The 26,833-nt window shown below is 42.1% G+C and overlaps 1 protein-coding gene across 7 annotated transcripts in view; it reads right to left on the reverse strand.

Annotated features, from left to right (window-relative positions):
* tbc1d5 (TBC1 domain family, member 5) overlaps positions 1-26,833 on the reverse strand; it is a 495,410-nt gene that overhangs the window by 309,671 nt on the left and 158,906 nt on the right. For all 7 annotated transcript variants that reach the window (XM_068006107.1, XM_068006096.1, XM_068006070.1 and 4 more), the window contains exon 3: positions 12,551-12,702. In XM_068006107.1, coding sequence (XP_067862208.1) covers positions 12,551-12,668 — 118 coding nt within the window. In that variant the 5' untranslated portion in view covers positions 12,669-12,702. The remainder of the gene's footprint in view (positions 1-12,550; positions 12,703-26,833) is intronic.

Here is a 26,833-nt window from a genome sequence, read left to right on the forward strand (position 1 = left end):
TTTGCTCCAATGAAGCAGGACCCATGGGAGAAGCGAGAGGATCACTCTCTCCCCTCGACCAATCAGATTGCAGCATTTTAGACAAGCTGGGGAACTGTTTCTGCAGGCTTGGAATGTGAAATCCAGGCAGTGACAAGGTACAACACTAAAATCATTTGTAAGAAGAGTTATTGACAGCGAAAAAAGAGAGGGTAAGAAATAATCAAATTAAATAAAAGACAGAAGGGAAAAGTAAAAAAAAATGTAATTTAATTTTTGAAAATGTTTTTTAATGACCAAACACGATTAAAATAGGGAGTAATGAGACTCCACATTTTTTAAAGTAAAATTTTAGTTGTCTAGCAGTCATTAAGACTTAAAACTTAGTTTAGACCTGGTATTTTTAAGCATACCTGTCTTGTGACGATATTAGTTACTTTCCAGCTGAGCAGATGAGCAGCCAGCGATTTACCTTTAATTTGAAGCTGTTATATCAACGGCGAACCAGGAGGAGCAAGTTCCGGATTTCCGCATTTCACTGCACATTTGCGAACGCCTGGACTTGCTCCCCATTTCACCATTAACAACGGAGAGCGCTGTTGAGCTCACCGTTCTTTTCTAAGCAATTTCTGGGCCAATACAATATCAAGACTGCTAGAGCAGATTAAAGACCAATTTATGCCAATTACAATTACTTGCGCAGGCCGGCAGATACACAGCAATGTTTTCTGCAAGTGTAAAGTTGCATCTCCAATCTGCAAACAGTGCAGCAGGTACACAAAACTACTTTTAAAAAGGTCATAGAGTACACACCCACTTGTTCTTAATCCAGGTTCCCAAGTTCTATTTTTCTAGAGTTATTATTTGATCCATGCCTTTGTTATCTCTAGGCTCAATTATTCCAATGTCCTCCAGGCCCACCTCTCATCTTGCACCCTTCGTAAACTTGAACTCATCCAAAGCTCTGCTGCTCATATCCTAACTCACATCAAGTCCCATTCACCCATCACACCTGTGCTCGCTGACCTACATTGGCTAGGTCTGACAACGCCTCGATTTTAAAATTCTCATCCTTGTTATCAAATCCCTCCATGGCCTCGCCTGACCCTAACTCTGTAATCTCCTCCAGCCCTATAACCTTACAGATCTCTGCGCTTCTCCAATTCTGGACTCTTGCGCATCCCCGATTTTCTTTGCTCCACCACTGACAGCGTTGCTTTCAGGTGTCTAGGCCCCAAGCTCTGGAATTCCCTCCCTAAAATTCTCCGCCTCTCTCTCCTCCTTTAAGACAATCATTAAAACCCACCTCTTTGACCAAGCTTTTGGTCATCTGTCCTAATATCTCCTTATTAGCTCGGTGTCAAATTTTGTTTGATAATCGCTCCTGTGAAACGCCTTGGGCTGTTTTATGATGTTAAACGTGTTATATAAATGCAAGTTATTGTTGTTGTTGATGATTACATATGCACACAGGAGATACTCTCCATCACTCTGGCCCATTGTCACATGCAACATCAAAACTGCTAAAAAAAAACTAGTCCGAAGATGCAGGATAGTCCCTTCCATCCCATTAGCCAAATACCTCAATTTCACTCATTGCTGTACTTGCTGATGGCCAGAAATTTTCAGTCTAGGGAAGGCCAGACTATCAACAGAGGTAAGGAGTTGAACCTGGGTTCCCTCAATTCATAGCAGCTATCTCACTTTTAGACCATATATTCTTTTAAACATCATAATAAATGAAACATACCTATTATAAATTTTACTTAAGTGTAACTATTGCTATTGAGTAAACAGTCTTTTAAGAACATCTTTGAAAAAATTGCTCTTTGTTTGTTACTATTCTGTCGTCTGTGCCAAACTAAATTCCACACTGCAGCTGTACGACTAGGTAGAAAAGAGCATTCAACACAAATAAAAAATCTTTCTGTGTCTCTGCAATTTCTGTCTCTCTGCAGAAGGGTGTGTGTGGCCTTAAAGTGAATGAATTATAATTTAGCAGTCAAGACCAGTCTCTTAGACGCGCCATACATCCTCTTTCACTGTTGCAGAGCTGTAGACTATATTTTCGCTGGTGGCTTGTTTATGTTAGTTTAGCCTTAGATAAAAAGCCTGTTTTATCTTTGAGTACAGCCAGGAGTATCCAACTAGCAGTTTTTTGTTTATCAGAAGGAATCAATTTAATTTCTCAATCTCTTTTGGAAAGCAGACTTATGAGGGAGGAAGGGAGCTCTCAAATTATCAATAGAGAGCAAAATACCAGATCCAGGCAGGGAGAAAGAAGTAAAATCTTATTAATCCTTCATTTGGATTTGAAGTGATTGCCACATCAGAAGCTCACTTGTGTTCCATATTGTAAACAATTTTACAACACCAAGTTATAGTCCAGCAATTTTATTTTAAATTCACAAGCTTTCGGAGGCTACCTCCTTCGTCAGGTAGCCTGCCCAGTTAGTTAGACGTTTTCCCTCAGCCTTCAGCTTGAAACTTTTTTGCCCTGTAAGTTGCTGGAAATGCAAGCTGATAACGGCAGCGAAAGCAACGGGACATCTGGGACCTTGGTGAACAACGGGACCAACAGTCTATCTCCTTAACCAATGAGTTTTAAGGATTGATAAAGAAACAGTGGAACGACTGAGAAGGAAATAGGGTGAATTAAGAGTCAAATCAGGTAAAGAGAAATAAAGAGAGGGAAAGAAAGATTGGATTGAGAAAAAAAGAGACAGAAAGGAAAAGAAAGAATAAAAATGTTACATTTAAAAAATATCTAACAACTCATTACCTGCAGGAATGAGACCACAGTTTCAACTGTTCCCTTTCTAGGCCGGTGAGGTTGAGTGGTATTACAGGAACATAAATCTGGTCATTAAAAGGGTTATTTTGCTGTTAAGTACCAGCCCTAACTTACTGTGTCGAGTTTAATTGGTAATTAATGCACAAATGCAGCAATTTCTTGAAACTTATGGGGAGGTTGAAGGTGAGCTGCCGTTTTCGTGAGGCTAATGGCGGAGCGGCACAAATCGTCCAACGATTTGTGGCGATTCACAACTCACGGGCATCTCTTCCTTGCTACAGATTGCTGGACGATTTACACACTAACAACGGCCAGCACATTAAACTCGCCATTATTTTGCCAGCAAAATCTGGCCCAATTTGCTTTAAAGAACGCTGCCATGGGGAATCTGATCAAATCAGCCTTGTACTGACTTCAAATGGCAAGCCAAAAAGGCAAGGTGAAAGAACACAGCTCTGATCACTTTCTTATATCTCTCACCACTCACATCCCCCTTCCAACCCCACTTCCTTCTGCGTCCGCTCCTGGAATAAACTTTGCCCCAAGTCACTTACAACGACACTTTCAAATTCCAAACCACCTAGCCTTTGGCCCATCATTCGCTACGATACTTCTGCAGCTACTGATCTGCTCAATCACGCTCTCATTCACCTCTACCTTTGATGTCCTTGTCCCCAGTAAAACCCTTACTCTCTCCCACCCTGGTCGTTCATAAGAACATAAGAAATAGGAGCAGGAGTAGGCCATCCGGCCCCTCGAGCCTGCTCTGCCATTCAATAAGATCATGGCTGATCTTCGACCTCAACTCCACTTTCCCACCTGATCCCCATATCCCTTGATTCCCTTAGTGTTCAAATATCCATCGATGACAATCTTGAATATACTCAACGACTGAGCAGCCACAGCCCTCTGGGGTAGAGAATTCCAAAGATTCACAACCCTCTGAGTGAAGAAATTTTTCCTCATCTCGGTCCTAAATGGCCGACCCCTTGTCTTGAGACGATGACCCCTAGTTCTAGATTCTCCAGCCAAGGGAAACAGCCTCTCAGCATTTACCCTGTCAAGACCTCAAAGAATCTTATACGTTTCAATGAGGTCACCTCTCATTCTTCTAAACTCCAGAGAATATAGGCACTCGACTCAATCTCTCCTCATAGGACAACCCACTCATCCCAGGAATCAATCTAGTGAACCTTCGTTGCACCCCCTCTAAGGCAAGTATATCCTTCCTTGGGTAAGGAGACCAAAACCGTACACAGTACTCCAGGTGAGGTCTCACCAGAGCCCTATATAATTGCGGCAAGACTTCCTTACTCTTATACTCCAACCCCCTTGCAATAAAGGCTATCATACCATTTGCCTTCCTGATTGCTTGCTAAACCTGCATGCTAACGTTCTGAGATTCGTGTTCAAGGACACCCAAATCCCTTTGACTACCAACATTTTTTAGTCTTTCACCTTTTAAAAAATATTCCCCATTTCTATTTTTCCTACCAAAGTGGGTAATTCCATATTTCCCCACATTATACTCCATCTGCAACCTTCTTGCTCACTCAGTTAACCTGTCTATATCTCTTTGGGTCCTCCTCACAGCTTACTTTCCCACCTAGCTTTGTATCATCAGCAAACTTGGATACATTACACTCGGTCCCCTCATCTAAGTCATTGATATAGATTGTAAATAGCTGAGGCCCAAGCATCGATCCTTGCAGCACCCCACTAGTTACAGCCTGCCAACCCGAAAATAACCTGTTTATTCCTACTCTCTGTTTTCTGTCCGTTAACCAATCCTCAATCCACACTAATGTAGTAAGCCCTAATCTTGTGTATCAACCTCATCGAATGCCTTTTGAAAATCCAAAAATACATCAACTGGTTCACCCTTATCTACCCTGCTAGTTACACCCTCAAAAAGCTCTCATAGATTTATCAAACACAATTTCCCTTTCATAAAATCGTGTTGACTCTGCCTAATCATATTATGATTTTCTAAGTGCCCTGTTACTACATCCTTAATAACAGATTCTAGCATTTTCCCTACTACTGATGTCAGGCTAACTGGCCTATTGTTCCCTGTTTTCTCTCTCCCTCTTTTCTTGAATAGCAGGGTTGCATTTGCTACCTTCCAATCCACGGCAACCGTTCTAGAATCTAGGGAATTCTGGAAGATCAAAACCATCTCTCTCTATCTTTGCAGCCATCTCTTCTAAAACCCAAGGATGCAGACCATCAGATCCAGGGGATTTGTCACCTTGTAGACCCATTAATTTCTCCAGTACATTATCTTTACGAATCTTAATTACTTTAAATTCCTCACTCTCAGTGGACCCTTGGTTCCCCACTATTTCTGTTATGTATTTTGTGTCTTCTACTGTGAAGACAGATACAAACTGCTTGTTTAACGTCTCTGCCATTTCCTTATTCTCCATTAAAATTTCTCCTGTCTCTGCCTCTAAGGGACCCACGTTTACTTTCGCTAATCTCTTCCTTTTTACGTACTTGTAGAAGCTCCTACAATTTGTTCTTATATTTCTTGCTAGTTTACTCTCATATTCAATTTTCTCCCTTATCATCAATTTCTTGGTCATCCTTTGCTGATTTCTAAAACCCTCCCAATCCTCAGGCTTACTAATCTTTTTGGCAACATTCTATCCCTTCTTTTAATCTGACACTATCCTCCTTGACTTATCTAGTTAGTCACAGTTGGATCATTTTTACCGTGGAATTTTTATTCCTCAAGGGAATGTATATTCGTTGAGAATTATGAATTATTTATTTAAATGTTTGGCATTGCTTATCTACCGTCATATCATTTAATCTAATTTCCCAATCTACCTTAGCCAACTCGCCCCTCATACCTTATTTGATCCTGAGCTGAGACCACCTACTTCCACCTCTGTAATATCATCTGTCTCCGCCCCTAACTCTGTAATATCTGTAATCTGCAATCTCGTCTGTCTCCTAACCCTAACCCAGCCCATCTGCTGCTGAAACCCTCATCCATGCTTCTGTTACCTCCAGTCTCGACTGTTCTATTGCTTTCCTGGCTAGCCTCTCATCTTCCATCCTCAAAAACATAATCTCATCCAAAACTTTGCTGCCCATATCCTAACTCACACCAAGTCCCGTTCTCCCATCACCCCTATGCTCGTTGACCTACATTGGTTCTCGGTCCATCAACGCCTCCAATTTAAGCTTCTCATCCTTGTGCTTAAATCTTCCATGGCCTCGCCTCTCTCTATCTCTTTAACCTCCTCTAGCCCTACAACCCTCCAAGAACTCTGCATTCCTCCAACTATAAAGACAAGGCTGAAGCATTTGCAACCATCTTCAGCCAGAAGTGCCGAGTGGATGATCCATCTCGGCCTCCTGGCGATATCCCCACCATCACAGCAGCCCGTCTTCAGCCAATTCGATTCACTCCACGTGATATCAAGAAACAGCTGAGTGCACTGGATACAGCAAAGGCTATGGGCCCCAATACCATCCCAGCTGTAGTACTGAAGACTTGTGCTCCAGAACTAGCTGCGCCTCTAGCCAAACTGTTCCAGTACAACACTGGCATCTACCAGACAATGTGGAAAATTGCCCAGGTATGTCCTGTCCACAAAAAGCAGGACAAATCCAATCCGGCCAATTAACGCCCCATCTGTCTACTCTCAATCATCAGCAAAGTGATGGAAGGTGTCGCAACAGTGCTATCAAGCGGCACTTACTCACCAATAACCTGCTCACCGATGCTCAGTTTGGGTTCCGCCAGGACCACTCGGCTCCAGACCTCATTACAGCCTTGGTCCAAACATCGACAAAAGAACTGAATTCCAGAGGTAAGATGAGAGTGACTGCCCTGGACATCAAGGCAGCATTTGACTGAGTGTGGCACCAAGGAGCCCTAGTAAAATTGAAGTCAATGGGAATCAGGCCGAAAACTCTCCAGTGGCTGGAGTCATACCAAGCACAAAGGAAGATGGTAGTGGTTATTGGAGGCTGTTCATCTCAGCCCCAGGACATTGCTGCAGGAGTTCCTCAGGGCAGTGTCCTCGGCCCAACCATCTTCAGCTGCTTCATCAATGACCTTCCCTCCATCATAAGGTCAGAAATGGGGATGTTCGCTGATGATTGCACAGTATTCAGTTCCATTCGCAACCCCTCAAATAATGAAGCAGTCCGAGCCCGCATGCAGCAAGACCTGGACAACATCCAGGCTTGGGCTGATAAGTGGCAAGTAACATTCGTGCCAGACAAGTGCCAGGCAATGACCATCTCCAACAAGAGAGAGTCTAACCACCTCCCCTTGACATTCAACGGCATTACCATAGTCAAATCCCCCACCATCACCACTGACCAGAAACTTAACTGGACCAGCCATATAAATACTGTGGCTACAAGAGCAGGTCAGAGGTTGGGTATTTTGCGGTGAGTGACTCACCTCCTGACTCCCCAATACCTTTCCACCATCTACAAGGCACAAGTCAGGAATGTGATGGAATACTCTCCACTTGCCTGGATGAGTGCAGTTCCAACAACACTCAAGAAGCTCGACACCATCCAGGACAAAGCAGCCCGCTTGATTGGCACCCCATCCACCACCCTAAACATTCACTCCCTTCACCACCGGCGCACAGTGGCTGCAGTGTGTACCATCCACAGGATGCAATGCAGCAACTCGCCAAGGTTTTTTCGACAGCACCTCCCAAACCCGCGACCTCTACCACCTAGAAGGACAAGAGCAGCAGGCACATGGGAACAACACCACCTGCCGTTCCCCTCCAAGTCACACATCATCCCGACTTGGAAATATATCGCCGTTCCCTCATCGTCGCTGGGTCAAAATCCTGGAACTCCCTACCTAACAGCACTGTGGGAGAACCTTCACCACATGGACTGCAGCGGTTCAAGAAGGCGGCTCACCACCACCTTCACAAGGGCAATTAGGGATGGGCAATAAATGCCGGCCTTGCCAGCGATGCCCACATCCCATGAACGAATAAAAAAACTCTGGCGTCTTGTCCATCCTCCACTCCTTTCACCTCCCCCACATTGACGGCTGTGCCTTCAGCTGCCTAGGCCCTAAGCTCTGCACTTCCCTCCCTAAACCCCTCTGCCTCTCCACCTTTAAGACCCTGTTTAAAACCTACCTCTAGCCAAGCTTTTGGTTACCTGTCCGAATGTTTCCTTCTTTGGTCCGGTGTCAATTTTTGTCTGATTACGCTGCTGTGATGTGCCTTGGGACGTTTTACTATGTTAAAGGAATTGAACGATATGGTGATAGGGTGAGATGACGTAAGATGGGAGGTGGCTCATGTGGAGCATAAACATCAACGTAGACCTATTGGGCCAAATGGCCTGTTTCTGTGCTGTAAAATTCTATATAAAAGGCGCTGTATAAACCCAATTTGATGTTGTTGGAGCTGTGAGAATGACAAATGCTCTTCTGCTTCACTTCAATGTAATCATCTCCGCTGAGCCTGGTGTTTCTTCCCCCTCCCCCAAACACAACAGTAAAATAGTTTGTCAACATCCTCGGCAAGTATGACAAACAGCAGCACCAACACAAGGTAATTAATCTTGGAGCTGAGTCTTTTGATAGATTTCTACTATGGCCCTTAGGGAAAAGGAATGGTTGTTTCAATTGCCTACATCCAACACTTCATAATAATTTTTTTCTCCCCTCCTCTCTCATGTTGTGGCTGCACCAATTGCATTGCAATACTTTTCTGAAGAGGTCATTCTTCATTAATAAGCCTGGGCCAGTGTTGACAACACAAATCACCAACTAACCACAGGCATGGCTATGGCGATACCATTTGAGCCACATGCACTAATCTTAGTAGAAAACACCTTACACAATATAGGTAAAAGAACCTCACATGTATATTTACTTAATAAACATCTACCACCATTCAGTGCAAAGCTTTGAAGTTTTTCTTTCATTAAACTTTGGAATTCTGGCATGAATTTATCAGACACAGCATACCTCAGTGCAACTTCTAGGAAGACACCATAGCCAAGCCTGATTCTGTCCAAATCCTACATCCTACAAAAATCCCACAAAAGTGCACACTTTTTCCAAAAAAATTGCTGGCCATCAATGAGCAGTGGGAACCCTGGATTTTCCTCTCCTTTGTTCAGCAGGTCAATTGGCTGAGGCCAATTATGGTGCCCTTATTGCTGTCCTTGCTGTGAATAACTAACTCAACACAGACCAAGGATCAAACTTGGGGCCTTCCCAGTCAATTCTACATCAGGCAGTGCACGTATTCATAGCTATCAAAGGAATCAAGACCATTTTTATTTAATATTCTTTCCCTATCTTCTCCCAAATGTGTATTCTCATAAAAAAATACAATTTAATTAGTGCGAGCTGGTACCTCATCCAATTACGCATTCTTCATGTGTAGGCCTAGATATTGTGGGGTCAGGAAAATGGCTATAGATATGGATAGAAGGACCTTCTGCAAGTATTCACAAACATTTTCACCAGTATGTAGCAAATCTGGATTCAACAACTAGATCAGCCCGTGACTTGCACCAATTATCGGCCATTGAGTTTCTTAGGGAGAATGGCTATTGTCATTTTCAGCAAGTTACCCTTCTCCACTTTTCATTAAGCAGCCTCCAGAATTATTGATTCAATATGTCACTAAATATGCATGCAAATAATTCGTAAGGCCATAATAGCATGGTGCCAATCTGTATTGGAGGAAGATGTGATCTTGATTACCATGGAATAGGAGAAGGATAAATCCTTCACACTGCTCAGTCACCAAACTGAGTTGCATTGCACAGGAGATATCAAGCAGAGGTGAAAAACTTCTCTTGGGAGGAATAACCATCACTATGTCACTGAAGCATACCCCAGATGCTAATAAACAATGGCATAGGCAGTGGTCTGGGATTTGCAGTCACACTTATATTAGGAGCATTGCAGGGCTTAGCCAGACTAACAGGAGTTATAAAATTTGGGAGAAATTAGAAAAAAGGATCACATCTTTTTATAGTATCTTCTTGATTATCTAATTTACAATAAAAACATGTCCTGGTCGAGCACTCAAAGCATCAGTCAAAACTCATCTTCAATTGGGATCTTGATGGGAAGCACTAGGATCCAACACTGCCACCTACTCAGCTGAGAAAGAGTACAAAGGGCAGACAGTTATCCTTCAAAATTTTGAAGGAAAGTTTTTTATATATATGGGTTGTATTGAGAAAAAGTATTAAGACACTAATTCCGCAGTCAAGGTAAATGTCATATGATACAGCTTGGCTTGGATCAGAGATATCATGTTTAGTATTTAAGAAGAACGATCTTGTCCAACATTGTATAGAATATGTCAGAGTCTCAAGAAAGTATAACGGAGGGTTAAAGGTGGCCTCCCAGACACAGTATTCTTCAGTCGGTGTTGTAAAGGAACATACCAACACTTCGTCAGCCGTATTGAGGAAGTTAAAATCATAAATAAAAGGAGTGTGCCAAAAACTCACATTGAGGTCTCTGGACCTCCATCTGAAGGAAGCGAGTGAAATCTATGCCTTCCCTATTGCCAAATCAAAAGCAGCAGCAATACAAATCTGCCAATTCAAGATACATTTGGATCACCCAGAGCAACCAGTTCCAGTTCCATCACTGGTGTCAGCAGCAAGTGCAGACTGGGGTATGGGATTTTTCTCCAGTATGAAGATCTTATGGATGTTTCTTCATCTTCACCAATGTAGAAAATGATTTTTCAGTGACTTTGTTCACCGAGGAAGAAACTCTTATAACCAAATCTAGTGCAATCTAATCAATGTTTCATCTATTTGTTGACTGACAGTATTTGGCAGTGGGAGAAAGAGGAAGACACTAGAGACACATTAAAACATGAGGCAGTGCAAAAATGAGCAACAAGGCTGATCCTTGAGTTAGAATTCTGACCTAAGAGGAAAGTTTTCTTTTTCTTGGATTTTTCAGCCTTGAAAGGTGGGGTCTGATGGGTAAAATTACAGAAATATATGACACGGTAAAATGATGTGGAAAATTACTTCAAACTGAATTGCAAGACCAGCACAAGGGGACACAGGTTCAACCTAGCAAAAGGAAAATTTAGGGCTGATGTTAGGTTCTTCAAGTTCTTCTTCATACAAAGAATGATCAACACAAGAAATGGACTCCCAGATAGAGAATTGGAGGCAAATATCATGGAATCAATTAAGAACCAAGCAATTGGATGCCGCAATGGACAGACTTTAGGGTTTTTGTGGTTGAATGAGCTAATAACGGCTGAATGACCTTTCTCAGCCATAATTACCTTGTGATCTTCTAATTAGAAATGACATGAGCCCTCATGTTTGCTTAGCCTTTGGCTAACTGAAGAATAATCACAAGCAGACCACGGGCCTAATCTATAAATCAGGCTATTAACATTAAACATTAAACAAAAGCAAAAGATCAACACAGCAGATTCCATTAAATTACAAAATAATAAGATGCGATGTTTCACTAGCTTCCCTAATATCACCGAATTTGGACCAGCATCTGTAATACATAACTTAAACGAGGTTGAGACTACCCCAAAGAACCATTATGTATTCACTTTTACATTGATAGAACGTGTGTGCGCGCATGCGTGGGGCGGGGGGGAACGTGGGCGTGCGCGAGGGTTGTGGAAAACGAGTTTACTGATTACACACCTGTGGTCGAGAGAGGGTGCCGCACAGAGTGTGAGGCTGCGTATAAATTGTTTTTTTTAAAACTGCTAATTATTTGTGCAAATCAGATTATTTAGCACTGATCATTATTTTGGGGATTCCATATCAAGTGACTGAACACAGTATTGCAAGTATGGCACTGCATCCAGAGACAAACACAGACACAGTTTCAGCCACATCACCCATGTACAACATGAAATAGAGGCATAAATTTCCCTTCTTATATGAGTGTATACATGATATCTGGAAAAAAAACTATACTATACATTATTGAAATTCATTTCATGTGCATTACTCTTGGTACATGATTCCATACTCTAATAGGTCACCTATATGAAAGCTGGATATGAAACCAGTCAATCTGAACTGGTTTTGAACCTCCTGCATAATTTGTGGAAGGGCACTTATAATCAGAACGCTGAATATTAAATTCTAAATAAAGCTCGTCATACAATACTTGGCAATTAGAGGAAGCCTGTTAATAAAGATATTAATTTGTAGGGAGCATTTAAACACTGCTGTTTAAAGGAACCATTTAGACTGCAGTTGCTTTTGTATATGTACAGTTCTTAATCTGTACATTTTCATGTAGTTAACTAGGTACAATGGCTCCATCTGTGCCCAATTACTTGGCTAGTATAATTATTTTGAAGACAGTTTTCACAGCTTCACATTGCTGAAGGATATAACCAATCTTAAGCAACACAGTGTGAGAGCTCTGCACCCTCACCAGCCAAAGCAAATCTACTGTTAGAGATCAGTTAATAACTTGAATTCTTGAGCACAATGGATACATACTTGCCAGCTGGGGTCAGATCATGTACTTTGCAAAAATAATTTGTTGTGAAAGCTCATTTCAAAAAGTATTCCCATGCAAAGGCTTTCTGGTATAGTCACATCTTTCACATTTTACAATGAACTTCACAAGAAGCAAAAAACATTTTTAAAAAATCTTAAATTGTATCTGCCATTAGCAACTTTACAGATTGTCTTGTACTCAACATTGGTCCATTACTATGTTTTTCCCAGGTCGAATGGTGTGATAGTGTTGCAAGATCAAAGTGCTACCTCAGAATTTTTTTAACTCACCATTGTCGTCATCTTTTACTAGTTCATTTTGTAATGGATCTATCCCAGTTTCTTGAGCTTCTGTTTCCAGAGGGTGTCTAGTTTCAAAAGTTGAAATCCTACTCGATGAAGATAACATCTTGACAGTTACCTGAAGCACCCAACTCAATTACCTATAAGCAGAAAAGAGTAAAACATTGGCACTGCAGAAAGAATCTATCAATGTCACAGTTATTTGATAGTCTAACAGTTATCCTAAGCTGTGTGACTCAGTGCTGCACAATTTTGAATGAGATGTCCACACAAAATTTCTGGTGTCACTAGAGACAGATTCAGAAGTAAGAAGATGTTGCAACAGCTCAGAATACAGCAGGACGTAATAGAAGTATATTAATTTTCAGAAAACATTCAACAATGTGTCGCATAAAGAAACTGATTAGAAAAACTAAGGCACATGGTATTAAAGGAAATGTAGCCACATGGATAGGGAAACATTTGAGAACAGAGAGATCATGTAGTGAAAGAAAGCAAGAAGTAGGGGAAATGGATATTTTTCAGGTTAGTGGGTTGTAGGCAGAGGTGCATTCCAGGAATCTGTGCTGGGAAATTTTTTTTTCATTTACATAAATGATTTGGATAAAAAAGTTTGCTGATAAACGTTTGACCATGTAACAAGGAAACCTGGAATTACTTCAAGCAAGAATTTGCTGCCTCAGGTTGATGAGCCATCTATACTTATAAAAGCATCACAACGCTGAGCAAACAGATCATATTAGGTATAGTCAGTCATAGAATAAATGAAAGGTGGACTGAATAACTGGCCAAAATAGACTGTATTTGTAATTGGGAATGATTAAGTAACCAAGGAGACAGGGAAGGATATCACTGTACAAAACTGAAATATTAGAAGACCAGTTAAAAGATCAATTCACCAGTTGTACATATCAGAGGTCCGATCCAAGCTGCATAATTAAATTTGTAATATAAATAATATTCTCAAACTCTAAACAATTAATGAAATATAGCCAAATCTACAGTTCCAGTTGGATCATCTCCTTATTAAGAACATAGTCATGAAACGTCATGAATACCATGCAACTTCTGTGGCAAAGTCAACTCTAATCCATAGTTTGGTACTTAAGCTTCATCCAAATGAAGCAATTCAATCATCTGCTGACTCAAAAATTTTGGTTTTCAAAGTATTTATCTAAGGAACTTACTGCTCTTTTGTTTAGCAACTTTAACTGTCCCTACCATTTCATGTTGTCCCATCCAAGTAGAAAGCAATAAAAACATCTATGAACCAAAGTCAGAACCAAACAACTGTACAATATCTCTGACAATTGTGTTGAAACTTATAGAAACCATGTAGTGATTGATGGCAGCAGCAACCAATTAACTAGCTCCAAATTTGCATTCAAACCTAACCAGCCAATAGGCATTGCTCACAATCTCAGTTTGGAAATAGTGCAATTCTCTTCATATTTAGCAATATTCATTTTTTAATTCATTCATGGGATGTGGGCATCGCCGGCAAGGCCAGCATTTATTGCCCATCCCTAATTGCCCTTGAGAAGGTGGTGGTGAGCCCCCTCCTTGAACTGCTGCAGTCCGTGGGGTGAAGGTTCTCCCATAGTGCTGTTAGGAAGGGAGTTCCAGGATTTTGACCCAGCAACAATGAAGGATGGTGTGTGACTTGGAAGGGAATGTGCAGGTGTTGCTCCCATGCGCCTGCGGACCTTGTCCTTCCAGGTGGTAGAGGCCACAGGTTTGGGAGGTGCTGGCAAAGATGCCTTGGCAAGTTGCTGCAGTGCATCCTGGAGATGGTACACATTGCAGCCATGGTGAAGGGAGTGAATGTTTAGGGTGGTGGATGGGGTGCCAATTAAGCGGGCTGCTTCGTCCTGGATGGTGTTGAGCTTCTTGAGTGTTGTTGGAGCTGCACTCATCCAGGCAAGTGGAGAGTATTCCATCACACTCCTGACTTGTGCCTTGTAGATGGTGGAAAGGCTTTGGGGAGTCAGGAGGTGAGTCACTCGCCGCAGAATACCCAGCCTCTGACCTGCTCTTGTAGCCACAGTATTTATGTGGCTGGTCCACTTAAGTTTCTGGTCAAAGGTGACCCCCAAGATGTTGATTGTACGGGATTCTGTGATGGTAATGCCGTTGAATGTCAAGGGGAGGTGGTTAGTCTCTCTCTTGTTGGAGATGGTCATTGCCTGGAACTTGTCTGGCGTGAATGTTACTTGCCACTTAGCAGCCCAGGTCTGGATTTTGTCCAGGTCTTGCTGCATGCAGGCACCGACTGCTTCATTATCTGAGGGGTTGCGAATGGAACTGAACACTGTGCAATCATCAGCGAACATCCCCATTTCTGATATTATGATGGAGGGAAGGTCATTGATGAAGCAGCTAAAGATGGTTGGTCTGGGGATACTGCCCTGAGGAACTCCTGCAATAATGTCCTGGGGCTGAAATGATTGGCCTCCAACAACACCACTTCCTTTGTGCTAGGTATGATTCCAGCCACCGGAGAGTTTTCGGCCTGATTCCCATTGACTTCAATTTTACTAGGGCTCCTTGGTGCCACACTCGGTCAAATGCTGCCTTGATGTCAAGGGTAGTCACTTCTCACCTCACGTCTGGAATTCAGCTCTTTTGTCGATGTTTGGACCAAGGCTGCAATGAGGTCTGGAGCCGAGTGGTCCTGGCGCAACCCAAACTGAGCATCAGCAAGCAGGTTATTGGTGAGAAAGTGCCGCTTGATAGCACTGTCGACGACACCTTCAATCATTTTGTTGATGATTGAGAGTAGACAGATGGGGCGGCAATTGGCCGGATTGGATTTGTCCTGCTTTTTGTGGACAGGACGTACCTGGGCAATTTTCCACATTGTCGGGTGTTGTAGCTATACTGGAACAGCTCGGCTTGAGGCACAGCTAGTTCTGGAGCACACGTCTTCAGCATTACAGCCTGGATGTTGTCGGGGCCCATAGCCTTTTCTGTATCCAGTGCACTCAGCTATTTCTTGATATCATGTAACCTACAGTTGCCTCCAGCTACACCAATTGGAAGGCAGGTTAGCTGGCATATTATCTCTTGCTGTTACGAGTTATAAGTATCAGATTCCACAATGAATTGAGGACAGTACTGCATAAATAGTCAGTTAAAATAGAAGTTCTATGACACATTCTAATCTCATTAAGGGTCACAGAGTGGTTCACACAAACATCTGTGCAAGTAGCAGATTCTGCTTGGTTAATTATTTCTTCTCTGATAATAGCCAGTGTAAAGACAATGCTTTGTACTTTGAATTTGTTCTGCTCCCATCAGTATTTCCCACATTTAGGTAATCCTTGATTGTAAAAGCTGGATGATTCAGCCCAGATCTGTGGGTGCTATCAGTGTTGCTTCTCATTCAAATGGTACAGCGACATGCAATAGATTCTGTTGCTCTGACCTTTTTCCCTTTGGTTCAACACTTAATGACTCAGCCGACATCAGTAATGACACGGGGAGACAGCTTGGATTTAAATGTCACTAGAAACTGGAATTCAAACCCTGCATCCAAGCACATGGCAATGATGTACTACAAAACTTGGTGACTACTTACAGAAATACCACAACAATCTTCTTAATTAACCAGGGTTTTCAGCACTTCTAACATAATTTCATTTTAAAGCAACAAATTTCAGCCCTATCAATCCAATAAAAGTTGAGAGTATTGACATTAGGAGAATTCACAAAAAAAAACAAGCTTTAACCAGTAAATTGCAAATTCTAAATTATTAAACCTCTCTTCTGTTGTCCAGCTCAGTGGGACTGCTCACGCCTGTTTCCATTCTTACCTATTCAATCGTAATTGTAAACAATTTTACAACACCAAGTTATAGTCCAGCAATTTTATTTTAAATTCACAAGCTTTCGGAGGCTTCCCCCTTCGTCAGGTGAACGATGTGAAATGAAGTCCTCGAAATGAAATCGCATTTATAATTCACAGAACAATGCTTGGTGAGTACAGACAGTTTTTTCAACTGCCCGTTGCCAAGGCAATCAGTGTGCAGACAGACAGGTGTTACCTGCCAGGTCTCACAGAATATACAAATCACCAAAAAAAAACAACAAACAAAAAAAAAAGAGATAGAGAGGTAGAAACATAGAAAAGACAGCAACTGACCCGTTATATTAAAAACAGATAACATTTGTTCGCTGGTGGGGTAACGTGTAGCGTGACATGAACCCAAGATCCCGGTTGAGGCCGTCCTCATGGGTGCGGAACTTGGCTATCAATTTCTGCTTGACGATTTTGCGTTGTCGTGTGTCTCGAAGGCCGCCTTGGAGAACGCTTACCCGAAGGTCGGTGGATGAATGTCCATGACTGCTGAAGTGTTCCCCGACTGGGAGGGAACCCTCCTGTTTGGCGATTGTTGCGCGGTGTCCGTTCGTCCGACCATGCAGACGCTGCGACAACGGATGAACGGACACCGCGCAACAATCGCCAAACAGGAGGGTTCCCTCCCAGTCGGGGAACACTTCAGCAGTCATGGACATTCATCCACCGACCTTCGGGTAAGCGTTCTCCAAGGCGGCCTTCGAGACACACGACAACGCAAAATCGTCGAGCAGAAATTGATAGCCAAGTTCCGCACCCATGAGGACGGCCTCAACCGGGATCTTGGGTTCATGTCACGCTACACGTTACCCCACCAGCGAACAAATGTTATCTGTTTTTAATATAACGGGTCAGTTGCTGTCTTTTCTATGTTTCTACCTCTCTATCTCTGTTTTTTTTTGTTTGTTGTTTTTTTTTGGTGATTTGTATATTCTGTGAGACCTGGCAGGTAACACCTGTCTGTCTGCACACTGATTGCCTTGGCAACGGGCAGTTGAAAAAACTGTCTGTACTCACCAAGCATTGTTCTGTGAATTATAAATGCGATTTCATTTCGAGGACTTCATTTCACATCGTTCACCTGACGAAGGGGGAAGCCTCCGAAAGCTTGTGAATTTAAAATAAAATTGCTGGACTATAACTTGGTGTTGTAAAATTGTTTACAATTGTCAACCCCAGTCCATCACCGGCATCTCCACATCATATTCAATCGTAGCTAGAGCATCTCCAGTAATGGCTTCCCCTCCTGCCCCCGCACCGTTACATCTGGAGTCCCCCAAGGATCTATCCTTGGCCCCTTCTTCTTCCTCATCTACATGCTGCCTCTTGGTGACATCATTGCAGACATGGGTTCAAGTTCCACGTGTACGCTGACAACACACAACTCTACTTCTTCACTGCCTCTCTTGACCCCTCCACAGCCTCTGTGCTGTTTGGCAGGCTGTCCGGCATCCACTCCTGGATGAGCCGCAATTTCCTCCAGTTAAACAGTGGGAAGAGCAAAGCCATCAACTTCGATCCCCGCCACAAACTCCATACCCTTGCCACCTATTCCATCCCACTCCCCGGGCACTGTGTCAGATCGATCCAGACCATTCACAACTTATGCATCCTATTCGACCCTGAGCTGAACTTCTAACCCCATATCCCTTACATTACAAAGACTGCATATCTCCACCTTTGTAACATTACCCATCCCTGTCTCTGCCTCAAACCACCTGGTGCTGAATGCTTCCTCCATGCCTTTATCATCTCCCGAAGTAACTATTCCAATGCTCTCCAGGCCAGCCTCCCATCCCCCACCCTCCATAAGATTGCTCCACCTCCAAACTCTGCTGCCCACATTCCATCCCGCACCAAGTTCCGCTTCCCCATCACCACTGTGCTCACAGACCTAGTGGTGACTCCCCTACGTCGCATGAATCCCTTCATGGACTTTAGCCTCCCAATCTCTGTAACCTCCTCCAGGCCTACAACCCTCTAAAAACTTTGCGTGTATCGACTCTGGCCTTGTGGACCTACACTGACGTCTGGTTCCCCTCGTGCATCCTCCACTCCCTTTATCCCATCAATGATGTCCATGCCTTCAGTTGTCTCGATCCTACACTCTACCACCATCAAGGTTTGCTATTCATGTGTGATGAAATCCTGCCATTATGTCTCAACCGCATAGCAAGGACCAGAGAACTTGTGTGTAACTGATTCTCTGGTTATAAGTATATCCTTGAAACACTCGGCAAAAACAATTATATTATAAAATGTTTGAATATAGTGCCTACACACTTCCTGTAATGTTTTTGTGTCACATTTATTCATTGTATCAAGTTTAAAAATCATCCATTTACAGATCAAATTTACAAATTTCTAAGTTGATTGGGTGATATACAAATTTATTCCATCTCAAGGAATTAATTTCCTCCTGAAGGAAAGCCAACCAACCGAATCGCTTAAGAAAAATTGCAAATCCTTCCAACTGCCATTTTTTCCCTCAGTGACTGAAAATTTTGATGTCCAAGTGAGGTTTTAAACTTAAAAAAATTAATGCATATTTTACAATAAAATTATTAAATACCTATAAAGTTCTCTTTTATGCGTTTTAGCAGTTTTGTTGATATTTTTACACAAACTTTTCTCAAGAGCCTGGCCTTGAAGCTTATATTTGACCTAGATTCAGATGTCAGTTTCAGGATGTGGTGTACATAATTTCCCACCATGGATCAGTAGGATTTTCTCACAGCATATGAAACACTGTTTGCCCTGTGACAGGATCTCTGATTTACTTCCTTTAAAATAATTCCAAAAACACAAGAAAAAGTTATCAATTGCTTCAATCTCCCTACATTAAAACAGAGATTACACTTCAAAAGTATTTCATTGGCTGTAAAGTGCTTTGGGACATCCTGGGATTGGGAAAGATGTTATAGAAATGCAAGTTCTTTCTTTCACTTTCTTCTTGTAATTTCCATGCAATTCTAACACGGAAACAGGTATTTATTATCGAAATGAGTAGTAATACTGTTAAATCTTTACTTCTTCCAGTTCTGCTGAAAGGTCATCGACCTGAAACATTAACTCTGTTTCTCTCTCCACAGATGCTGCCTGACCTGCTGAGTATTTCCAGCATTTTCTGGTTTTATTTCAGATTTCCAGCATCCAGACTATTTTGCTTTTGATTTAACAGTGCTAATCTCGTGTGCTGGACTGATTACCATATCACTTTATTTTCCATTCCTTCAACCACTATTTAACCTATTATTAAAAGTTGAAATAGCCTCACAACCTTCTGTAAAAAAAAAGTTTTTCCTGATCTCTGCCCAAAGTTTTCCATACTACAGATGTTAAACTGGCCTGCACTTAATCAAGTTTGCTCTGTCTCCCTTTTTGAAAAGTGGATATTGCATTAGCCCCTTCCAGTCCTCTGGCACACCTCTATTCTCAATAGAACCTTGAAGTATAATTGCTCGGGCATCTACTTTGTCGTTCCCCGTTTCTCTCCGGTTCCACGGCTGCATGCTGTAAGATCCCAACATTTTGTCCTCCATTAGCTTAACTAATTTTTCTAATACTCTCATTTGACTTTTAACCAATTTAGGATGCATCTCCTACTCATAATCCTTCTCTTCTGTAAACAGTGAAGCAATGTACTTGATAAGAATCCCCACCAATTTCTGTTTATCTTCTACTACCCGAATGTCCTCTCAACTTTGAGATCCCATCTCGTATTTAGTAATACTTTTTAAATTGTTATATGTGTAAAATACTTGACTTTTCTTTTTAACATATTTTAAGATTCTCTCCTCATACTCAGTTTGCTTTCTTACACCACAAAAAGCAGGACAAATCCAATCCAGCCAATTACCGCCCCATCAATCTACTCTCAATCATCAGCAAAGTGATGGAAGATGTCGTCGATAGTGCTATCAAGCGGCACTTACTCACCAATAACCTGCTCACTGATGCTCAGTTTGGGTTCCGCCAGGACCACTCGGCTCCAGACCTCATTACAGCCTTGGTCCAAACATGGACAAAAGAGTTGAATTCCAGAGGTGAGGTGAGAGTGACTGCCCTTGACATCAAGGCAGCATTTGACTGAGTGTGGCACCAAGGAGCCCTAGTAAAATTGAAGTCAATGGGAATCAGGCCGAAAACTCTCCAGTGGCTGGAGTCATACCTAGCACAAAGGCAGATGGTAGTGGTTGTTGGAGGCCAATCATCTCAGCCCCAGGACATTGCTGCAGGAGTTCCTCAGGGTAGTGTCCTAGGCCCAACCATCTTCAGCTGCTTCATCAATGACCTTCCCTCCATCATAACATCAGAAATGGGGATGTTCGCTGATGATTGCACAGTGTTCAGTTCCATTCGCAACCCCTCAGATAATGAAGCAGTCGATGCCCGCATGCAGCAAGACCTGGACAATATCCAGGCTTGGGCTGATAAGTGGCAAGTAACATTCACGCCAGACAAGTGCCAGGCAATGACCATCTCCAACAAGTGAGAGTCAAACCACCTCCCCTTGACATTCAACGGCATTACCATCGCCGAATCCCCCACCATCAACATCCTGGAGATCACCATTGACCAGAAACTTAACTGGTCCAGCCACATAAATACTGTGGCTAGAGGGGAAGGACAGAGGCTGGGTATTCTGCGGCGAGTGACTCACTTCCTGATTCCCCCAACCCTTTCCCCCATCTACAAGGCACAAGTAGGGAGTGTGATGGAATACTCTCCACTTGCCTGGATGAGTGCAGCTCCAACAACACTCAAGAAGCTTGACACCATCCAGGACAAAGCAGCCCACTTGATTGGCACCCCATCCACCACCCTAAACATTCACTCCCTTCACCACCAGCGCACCATGGCTGCAGTGTGTGCCATCTACAGAATGCACTGCAGCAACTCACCAAGGCTTCTTCGACAGCACCTCCCAAACCCACGGCCTCTACCACCTGGAAGGACAAGGGCAGCAGGCACATGGGAACACCACCACCTGACTTGGAAATATATCGCCGTTCCTTCATCGTCACTGGGTCAAAATCCTGGAACTCTCTTCCTAACAGCACTGTGGGAGAACCTTCACCACACTGACTGCAGTGGTTCAAGAAGGCGGCTCACCACCATCTTCTCAAGGGCAATTAGGAATGGGCAATAAATGCTGGCCTTGCCAGCGATGCCCACATCCCATGAACAAATAAAAAAAAACCTCTCCTAACCACTTTCCTTATTTTCTCATATTCTGTCTTATTTTTATCATAACAATAAGCACTCTTCTTCAGTTTTCCAAACTGCTATGCCCTCATTACTACCTCCCTTTTTATACTCCTACCAAACTAAATTCAGTTGCTTAGCCCAACTACACAATAGATTAATTGACACCTGGCCAGTGACTAATGATTACCTGCTAGTTATTAAGTGCCAATTTATTAGTAATTGCATAATTTTAAATGTAAAGTTCGGTTAAAGAGAGAGATAAAAACAAAAAAACACAGAAGCCATATGTTCTGAACTGCTTACTCCTACACACCACTGAATTCCCACTCTAGCCAAATTCCCGTTTTGCAAGTACTATTCTCACTCTCTTCCCACCTTACTCTGACAACAGCGCCCTCTGTGGTGTACTCTCTGCTTCAACTGGTAATATTTATATTTATTATTGACTGCTCAATAGAGAAAGTCAGACAAAAGAAAGGATGACATGCAGTTGTCCATCCCATTATTTATACTTACAAAGCCAAAAATGAACATTTATTTGCCCTCAATGGAAAGTCCCTCGCCTCATCATTTTAGCTTCACTCGTTAAGGATCTGTCTTTTCTATCTAATGCCACCTAACTTTTGCCACCGTCAAACCATTCTTGGTTATCAGCATCTTCCCCCTAACCTATCTCGAGCTTGTTCCCAGCATCAGATGGCTGCTACAGGTTCCCAGGCTGTTAGCCTAGATCCTACCCTGAAGCTGGCTTTAAGTGCGCAAAGCAATTTAAATACTACTGGAATACAGTCAGTAAATACAATATAAGCAGATTTTGTGCTTCAGGCAGGGACCCAAGGCTGATGGCTCATGTGGAATTTCTTAACTACCAGTGAGTTTCAGGCCATATTCTCCCAAACTCGCATCCCCCTCAACGTTGCCATGCCTTGGCCCTCTTAAATACATATTCCCATGCCAACTTCAATGCTGCTAGGCCCTGGAATATGCTCCCCAATGCTGCCAAATGTCCACAACTGTTTAAGTCCCACATACCTCCCTCCAATCTGCTTACATGTTGCCTTACATTGTCCTGTGTACTCTGGGCTTTAAAAAAGCTGAAGGGTAAAAATTAACTATATAGTTAAAGGAACATATAATAAATCAAGGTCACTCATTTATGTTTTTCATGGAAAAATGGATAGAGTTGGGGACAGAAGACCATGGTAGTGGGAATGAAAGGATACAAGAGGACGAGGTGGAGCATTTTGATAGGATAACAATAGGTAAGGAAGTAGTATTGAAAAAACTGGTGGAACAAAGTGGAAAAGGCACCAGGCATACATCCCAGAATGCTGAAGTAAGTTACAGAAGAAACAGCAGAGACTTTGACTACAATTCTTCAAACATCCTTGGATATGAAAGTTGTGCCAGAGGGTTGCCAATGTAACACCTCTGCTCAAAAGCGGAAAAAGGATAAACCAAGTAAGTATACGCCAGTCAGCCAGCACAGATTTGTAAAAGACAAGTTCAATATAAAGTACTTTGAGGAAATAACTGAGTGGATAGATAAAGGAAATCCAGTGGGCATTGTGAATGGAGTTTCAAAATGCATTTGATGAAGTGCCACCCAGAAGGCTTGTTAATAAAGTTAAAGTATATGGTTAGGAAGTTGGTAAAGGACAGAAAAGAGAGTTGTGGAATCTGGTTTTGTGCATAGGGAACACAAAAATAGGAAGCGTGTTTATCGGTGAAGGGGACTCTAAGCAAAGTCCGGAGGATATACACAGGTTATTAGATTGGGCATATGGATATCAAATTAAATTTAATCCAGAGAAATGTAAGTTGATACATTTCCAACTTACTGTTTAAGCAATTTACTGTCAGCCTAGCCAAGGTCTAATGTCAGTATGGCAGAAAGTGAAAGAGACCTAATGGAGACAATCAAAATAAATGTGACAGATATGAAGCTTGTTTTCCTCTTGAATGATCTTTCTTCCTCTGAGAGATCACCTTCAAATGCATTAGAATCACAGCAATCACCTGCTTTGACCAATTCATAAGGTGCTGATGCTTCAGCAGTATCTGGGGCCCAAGACTACAGTCATAGCCAGATTCAGTACCAGTGTAGAAGGAGCCAATTCCACAAAACGTGAACCCAAGAATTGCATAGCTGAAGGTACTGAATCAAAGTTTACAGTAAAATAAACTTATAAAATGGAACAGTATTGCCAATGTTTTATCATATCATTTCAGAGAATGTCTTTCAACCTAAGAGTAAAAAAAATAATTCTACCTCTACATCAGCTTTGACCAATATTGACAGTGCAGCTGATGCTATTTTGTTGTGCATTTTCAATATCCGTGCAGGCATTGGTACTTGTTCTGCACGTGTACTGATTTTTTTATACTGCCATACCATGCTTAGCTATCTGTGAACGTTTAATAACTTTAATTGCTTAAACATCAGGCAGCACAAGAGTGACAGGAGGTTTTGTGACCTGCACTGAAAGAGATTAAGTGAGCACCAGAAGTTCCACATACTGCCCTGTCTGAGGTGATGTGGAATGTGATTCAAACAATGTTTCTTTTGAGGATATTCCTTAGAATGGTTCAATTTGCCCTTGATTCATTCTCTAACTTGGAAAGCCTCTTCTCAACTGGAATTCAAGAAACTGTGTGGACAAGAGAGGCTACCCAAATTTGAAAGGCTTCTTCCAATAGATTTTTGTTTATTCGTTCATGGGATGTGGGTGTCGCTGGTGAGGCCAGCATTTATTGCCCATCCCTAATTGCCCTTGAGAAGGTGGTGGTGAGCTGCCTTCTTGAACCGCTGCAGTCCATGTGGTGAAGGTTCTCCCACAGTGCTGTTAGGAAGGGAGTTCCAGGATTTTGACCCAGCGACGATGAAGGAACGGCGATATATTTCCAAGTCAGGATGGTGTGTGACTTGGAAGGGAACGTGCAAGTGGTGTTGTTCCCATGTGCCTGCTGCTTTTGTCCTTCTAGGTGGTAGAGGTCGCGGGTTTGGGAGGTGCTGTCGAAGAAGCCTTGGCGAGTTGCTGCAGTGCATCCTGTGGATGGTACACACTGCAGCCACTGTGCGCCGGTGGTGAATGTTTAGGGTGGTGGATGGGGTGCCAATCAAGCGGGCTGCTTTGTCCTGGATGGTGTTGAGCTTCTTGAGTGTTGTTGGAGCTGCACTCATCCAGGCAAGTGGAGAGTATTCCATCACACAACCTGCTCTGACCTGCTCTTGTAGCCACAGTATTTATATGGCTGGTTCAGTTAAGTTTCTGGTCAATGGTGACCCCCAGGATGTTGATGGTGGGGGATTCGGCAATGGTGCACGAGTAGTACTAAATTTAGAAGAGACCATTATTTTTACAAGTTGTGCACTAGTGATAAAGAATGCAAGTTTTTGCAGGTGTTAGTCACTAAGAAAGAAAGAAAAATAAATTAATTAATTTATATGACATCTTTCACATCCTCAGGATGTTTCAAACTGTTCCATTGCCAAAGAATTACTTTTGCAGTGCAGTCACTGTTGTTATTTAGGCAAAAACAGCAGCAAATTTGTAAATAGCAAAGGCCCAAAGACAGCAACAGAAATAAATGACAAGTTAATCTGTTTTTTGTGGTATTGGTTCGGGGAGAAACATTGACCAGGACACCAGAAGAACTCCCTGCTTTTCTTCGAATATTGCCTTGGGATCTTCTATATCCACCTGAGCACTCAGACAAGTCCTAAATTTAACAGTTTTTCCAAAATATGGCACCTTCAACCATGCAACACTCTCTCAGTATTGCTCTGAAGTGTCACTCTTGATTGTGCACTGAAGTCCTGGAGTGGGGCTTGAATGAAAACCCTTTGACTCAGAGGTGAAAGTGCTACCAACTGAACAAAGTACCTACACACAAGGTTATCCATCAATGGAGCCAGGTTGTAAGTTAGACACTGCGCACTTGATCAACATATATGGCATTCGCAAGCCAAAAAATTCTGCCAAACTAAATAAAATCAGCAAAACATATCCGTGTATAGAGACTGAGGTTTCTAATCAATATCTTCCTAAATTGGTAGATTGATGTGACAGTTTTACACAAATATTGAGTCATCATTCAGAGCTATTGAAAATATTCCTTATCTTTTGTAAGTCAAATAGTGGATATGGGATTATAGAGACTACTTTTCCCTTAATGATGGGAAGCAGAATGATCACAGATATAGATCATGCAGGGATGATAAGGGCAGTACACAGCAAACTGTATGATACACAATTCAAATCTCTGTCAGGGATAGGCATCCATTTGATTATCTACTCCTCTCCACTCTCTCCATTATCTGACTTACCCATGATTGGGGAACATAAAAAAATGTGTACACAATAATTACAAAATAAAGTGAAGGACTAGGAAAAAAATTTAACATTTTTACTGAGGGTTAATAATAATGCTGTAAGATTATCACTGCAGATCCCTATTGGTAACACTCTGATATTATGTTCATTGGTTATGGCTCCATGACTATTGGAGAACCTATATAAACAATCCTTTGGCACCACCTCTAATATAGCTGTTGGAAACAGAATAGCAAATATATATACTTGTGGCTTTGGACCAATATTCCCACAAAAAGTGTAGCTGGAAATGTGTTCTGATCAGACACACAGCAAGGAACATTTATTCAATCAAGATGCTCACAAACTGATCTTTCTTATGGCGGCATCTGAATCTATCAATTGCAATATAACTTTTTTTTAGTGGAACAGAAATCAATAACTTCCCTGTTAATTTAATGTCATAAGAACAAGTTCAATGGTGGAAAATTACACTCATCTCAATTTTAAAAGCTTCTTTTTAAAAAAAATAGGTCAAGGCCTACAAAACTTACTTGTACGAAGACAATGGGACCCGTTGAGTAAATTGAAGTACTGCAGTACCCCCCTCTACCCCTAGAGCATAATTAGCTATACAACTCACATGACATCCTCGAGTGGCAAAGTCCACTTCTATCACATTACAACACAACAGCTATTTTTAAATTGTTCAAGGAGCCATTTTTGACACATTCAGACTCAAATAAAAGGAAATTACTTGCACTTTTCATGTCCTCAAGACGTCCTAAAGCACTTTACAGCCAATGAAGTCATTTTGAAGTGTAGTCACTGTTGTAATGTAGGAAACGCAGCAGGCAATCTGTTTTAGCGACGTTGGTTGAGGGA

This window comes from Heptranchias perlo, chromosome 2, assembly GCF_035084215.1.
Source record: "Heptranchias perlo isolate sHepPer1 chromosome 2, sHepPer1.hap1, whole genome shotgun sequence".
In the NCBI taxonomy this organism is placed as follows: Eukaryota; Metazoa; Chordata; class Chondrichthyes; order Hexanchiformes; family Hexanchidae; genus Heptranchias; species Heptranchias perlo.